Below are 5,000 nucleotides of genomic sequence, written 5' to 3' on the forward strand. Positions count from 1 at the left end.
TGTGCTTCAGTGACGTATGAAGACCTCCCCTGGTGTGAGTGTGAGTGAGTGAGTGAGTGAGTGAGTGAGTGTGAGTGTGTGAGTGTGAGTGAGTGAGTGTGAGTGAGTGAGTGTGAGTGAGTGAGTGAGTGAGTGAGTGAGTGTGTGTGTGACTGTGTGTGTGTGACTGTGTGTGTGTGTGTGTGTGACTGACTGTGTGTGTGTGTGACTGTGTGTGTGTGTGTGTGTGTGTGTGTGAGACTGTGTGTGTGAGACTGTGTGTGTGTGACTGTGTGTGTGTGTGTGTGTGTGTGTGTGTGTGTGTGTGTGTGTGTGTGTGTGTGTGACTGTGTGTGTGTGTTTGTGTGTGTGACTGTGTGACTGTGTGACTGTGTGTGTGTGTGTGTGTGACTGACTGTGTGTGTGTGTGTGTGTGTGACTGTGTGTGTGTGTGTGTGTGTGTGTGTGTGACTGTGTGTGTGTGTGTGTGTGACTGTGTGTGTGTCTCTGTGTGACTGTGTGTGTGTATGTGTGTGACTGTGTGTGTGTGACTGTGTGTGTGTGACTGTGTGTGTGTGTGTGTGTGTGTGTGTGTGTGTGTGACTGTGACTGTGACTGCTCACAAGCCTGCTGTGTTATTCACCCCATCTGACCCACTGCTGCCCGAGGTGTTGTCCATCTCTCTCTCTCTCTCTCTCTCTCTCTCTCTCTCTCTCTCTCTCTCTCCCCCTCGTTCTCTTCCCCACTGTTTCTCTTGTTCTGTCTAATTTAGGTTTTGTGGCGTCATATTGGTATGAAATGACCGTAACGGTCGCCAAAGCAAACAGCCAAACAGACTAAACAACCAGCAAGACTGCACACCCTGAACTCCAATAACACTCCCCCCCTCTCTCTCTCTCTCTCTCTCTCTTTCTCTTTTTCTTTTTTCTTTCTTTCTTTCTTTCTTTCTTTCTTTCTTTCTCTCTCTTTCTCAAACCCCGTGAAGTTTTATTGGCATGGCAAAAGTATATTGTGCTGCCAGAGCATTTTTGAAACTTTACTATTACTAACTTTTTTATAAGTTTAACCCCCCCTCCCAAATTCCGCTCTCACCATCTCTCCATCTCTCCATGACTTTCTCTCCATCTCTGTCCTTTTTTTGAATTACTGTTCTTTCCATCTGTAGCTCTCTCTCTCCCCCTATCTCTGAATGACTGCTCTCTCTCTCTCTCTCTCAATCTCTAAGTGACCGTGTTCTCTCCATCTTTCTCCCTCCATCTCTGAATGACTGTGCTCTCTCCATCTCTCCCAGGTTCCTCTCCAGTTGATTGAGAGTGTGGAGTCTCGGGACATGTTCCAGCTGCACATCACCTGCAAGGACTGCAAAGTCGTAAGGTATGAAGACACAGACACATACACAGACACATACACAGACACAGACACAGACACAGACACAGACACATACACAGACACATACACAGACACATACACAGACACATACACAGACACATACACAGACACATACACAGACACATACACAGACACATACACAGACACATACACAGACAGTGTTTCAACTCCACCTGCACGGACTGGAAGATGTTCATTTATTGCACACACACACACACACACACACACACACACACCCACGCACCCACGCACACACAACCCGTACAGGTCATCTGCTTGACAAAATCTGTGTGTGTGTGTGCGTGTGCACACACACACACACACACACACACCCACGCACACACAACCCGTACAGGTCATCTGCTTGACAAAATGTGTGTGTGTGTGTGCGTGTGTGTAGGTGCCAGTTCTCCACACTAGAGCAGTGTCAGGAGTGGCTGAAGCGTCTGGTGGCTGCGATTAGACCTCCAGCCCACCTGGAGGAGCTGTTTGCCTTCGCCTACCACGCCTGGTGTGTGGACGTCTACACCGGAGAGAAAGAGCAGCATGGACAGCTCTGCAGGCCAGGTAGGGCGTCCACTTACACTCTGCCCCTTATGAACCTCACCCAAGGGTGGCACAACATTAATCTAATGCTGTATAGGCCAGGTAGGGCAAAAAAAAAAAATTATTGGGTTCCGGTTTCCGACCGACCCTGTCAATTTATGTGCGACCCAAATTTATTTTATGAGCTTGGGGAAGAAATAACACTAAATAGTCTAGGCTACATTAAATAAATCCACAGGCGAACTATAATTACATTAATTACCCCTTGCGTTATGAATAGGGATGAGCGTATTCTCTCTTTTACAAAGTAGCCTATGCACAGCTGTTCACGAAGACGATTGTTTTCGTCACTTACCAAGGCACTCGCAATTTTGTCCAAACACCGCAACTTTTTCGCAAATTTGACCAATCGTCGTAGTTTCACCGTGAAATTTCACCTACCACAACAGTCCCTCGCGCAGAATATTGAGCCAGATGCCACACTTACTTCTGCACCTTCTGCATATGACACCAAAGACTGCCCTAACGTGTTCGTTCCTCTGCAGTTTTGATGACAATAAATAGAAGGCTAACGTTAATGATCTGCTTACTTGCATCTCTCAACCTGGTGTTGCTAACCTACCTAGGTTATGAAAGTAAGTTAATTAAGGCCTACTTGGTTTACTGACATTTGAGTAGGCTATGCAACCCATTGGCAAACGTTTACCTGGATATGTCATTTTAGCTTATGTCATGTTTGCTAGCTTGTGGGCTTAGTTTGAGTAGTGCTACCAAAATCATAGAAATTAATAAAATTGCAAGACATTTACCTCTTCTATGATCCAAGAATAATTTCATTCGAGTTGTTTTTTTTTTACATTTATTTTAACTAATGGCATAGAAGACATTCCCAATTGCATCCACATATCTTAATGCACTATGCAAAAAGTGATTTACACTCATAGCCGAACACAGTGAGATGCAAGCCTTCCAATCCACTCAGAAATGTAATTAGGCTACTCTCACGTCCTTAAAGGAGCAGGCAGTCAATTAGACGTACATCACCAATGTAATGACATTAAAGAGAAGTGTAGTCAAATAGTTTAAATCAATATGAAATTACTAGATACTTACTCGGCTATTAGTTATTATGCAGGCCACAGACTATGAATTATTAAAAAGATATGAACTTAATATGAATTACAAAATATATGAATGTATTGAAACATATGACATGATGCCATCTCTTCAGTTGACTGTCTTTTTTGGACAGTTCTACGAAAGGTTATCAGGGCTCCAGACTAACTTTTTGCACTGGTTGCACTGGTGCGCCTAACTTTTTTTCTTAGGTGCACCAGCACAAAAGTTAGGTGCACCCAAATTTTCAACCACATCGCATTTAACACCGCAGCAGGTTAACTTTTTTTCCTTAATTACTGTCCTATATAGGTTGTCCTATGACTTATGATTTACAATTCTACAAGAAAAGTAACTTAATGAAGTGTTGGTGCTTTAAGTGCTTCACTGAGCTGAAATTTAAACTTAAAACATCTCAAGATGAATTAAATAAAAATAACGGTGAGTAAATTAACAGTGCACGTCTTTTAAGGGCTTCAAACTGCACATCTAATGGCTCAATGTCTTACATACTATCCTGCATGATCTTTAGGCCTTGGCTAAACCAGCTCGCCATAGCATCTTCCATAGAAATGTATTTGAGCACAATTTAAAGAGATGTTCCAAGTAGCCTGGGGGATTTTTATGTGATTTTGCAATGATGATTGCAATAATCATTTGACAGCCCCACAATGCAATTTACTTTTTAATTTTAGTATTTTTACATTTTCAATAAGAACATCACTATGGTTAATGCAGTAACGAAATGGTAGGCCTATTATTATAGGCTATTGCAATGACTTGCCATGCTCGATCTAAATGTGTCCATTCAATTCACCGTACACAATGACCACAGTTATACATGCAGGGAATATTCGGGCTTTAAATGTAGCAGCGATATTCGGTTTGCGCCAAATACCTGATGCCAGATGACTGATGCCATCAGAATGAGTTTACACAACTCGCGCGCAAAACAAATATTGCTGTTGAAAACCGGGTTACTCCCTGCATGTAACTGCGGTCAATGACGCACTCCTTTTCGGCGATATCTGTATCTGTCGTCGGGAAGGCCTTGTATGCATTGTTCACAATTTTAAGACGTCTTTTCATCTGCAATGACTCCCATAAATTTGGCGCAAGTGGCATTCCTGTACATCGGGTTTACGTTCAAACTATTTTTCTGGTGAATAATTATTTCGGACTGAACTTGGTGAAGGGAAGTTTTACTAGGCCTATCGTAGGCAACGATAAACTTGATCATCATCTCGGGCTCGTCTGATCGGTTTGCTGCTGCCAGCCGCCGAAAGGCAGTGGGGAGAGGGGAAATTTATCTCGACCTATGTGACCACACTGTAATGCAACTACATCCACTCTGTTTATCTGACAGGTCTCTGACCTCTGTCTCTCTATCTGCAGCACACGCATTTTCAAATTTACACACAGGCACTGGGCCACAGCCAATCAGAGGGGAGGTCCCGCCCTTCACTATCTGTGATTTGTTTAAACCACAAAATTGGCCAAATATGTGTCTGTTATTGAACCAAAGGTAGAGTTTCAATGCGGACACTTTTTCCTCTCTCGAATAGCTGGTTGCACCTGTGCGACCTCCGATTTTTTTTAGTCGCACTTTTGAAAAATTAGGTTGCATATGCGACCAAATTGGTCGCACTCTAGAGCCCTGGTTATACTGCTTTGTGAATTAAATCAGTCAAAGCATTTTCACAAATAAAGTAGGCCTACTTTGATTTTCTGTAATCCTTACTGTTTACCTTTGATTATCCTTTTTTAATAAGCATCAAGATGATCAGTGTGATTTTGGTCTTACTAACCTTAATTGCCCTAAATTTAAGGAAAACATTTTCACTTCCTCCCGCAATTTCTCCACAAGAAACAGCTAAAAACACCGCAACTTCCATCCAGGCATTTTAGGTCGCAACAGTGTCAAAAAACCTCACGAAATCCTGGAGGGACTGATTTTCTACCCATCCCTT

The 5,000-nt window shown here is 43.0% G+C and overlaps 1 protein-coding gene across 4 annotated transcripts in view; it reads left to right on the plus strand.

Moving 5' to 3' along the window:
* Window positions 1-5,000, plus strand: part of mtmr3 (myotubularin related protein 3) — a 39,876-nt gene that overhangs the window by 13,516 nt on the left and 21,360 nt on the right. For all 4 annotated transcript variants that reach the window (XM_076270865.1, XM_076270868.1, XM_076270866.1 and 1 more), the window contains exons 6-7: window positions 1,271-1,353; window positions 1,769-1,935. In XM_076270865.1, the coding sequence (XP_076126980.1) occupies window positions 1,271-1,353; window positions 1,769-1,935 (250 nt within the window). The remainder of the gene's footprint in view (window positions 1-1,270; window positions 1,354-1,768; window positions 1,936-5,000) is intronic.

The sequence above is a fragment of the Alosa pseudoharengus genome, unplaced genomic scaffold, assembly GCF_046254945.1.
Source record: "Alosa pseudoharengus isolate Yale_2024_CS ecotype anadromous, Long Island Sound unplaced genomic scaffold, YU_APseudo_1.1 YU_APseudo_1.1_scf_6, whole genome shotgun sequence".
Taxonomy (NCBI): domain Eukaryota; kingdom Metazoa; phylum Chordata; class Actinopteri; order Clupeiformes; family Clupeidae; genus Alosa; species Alosa pseudoharengus.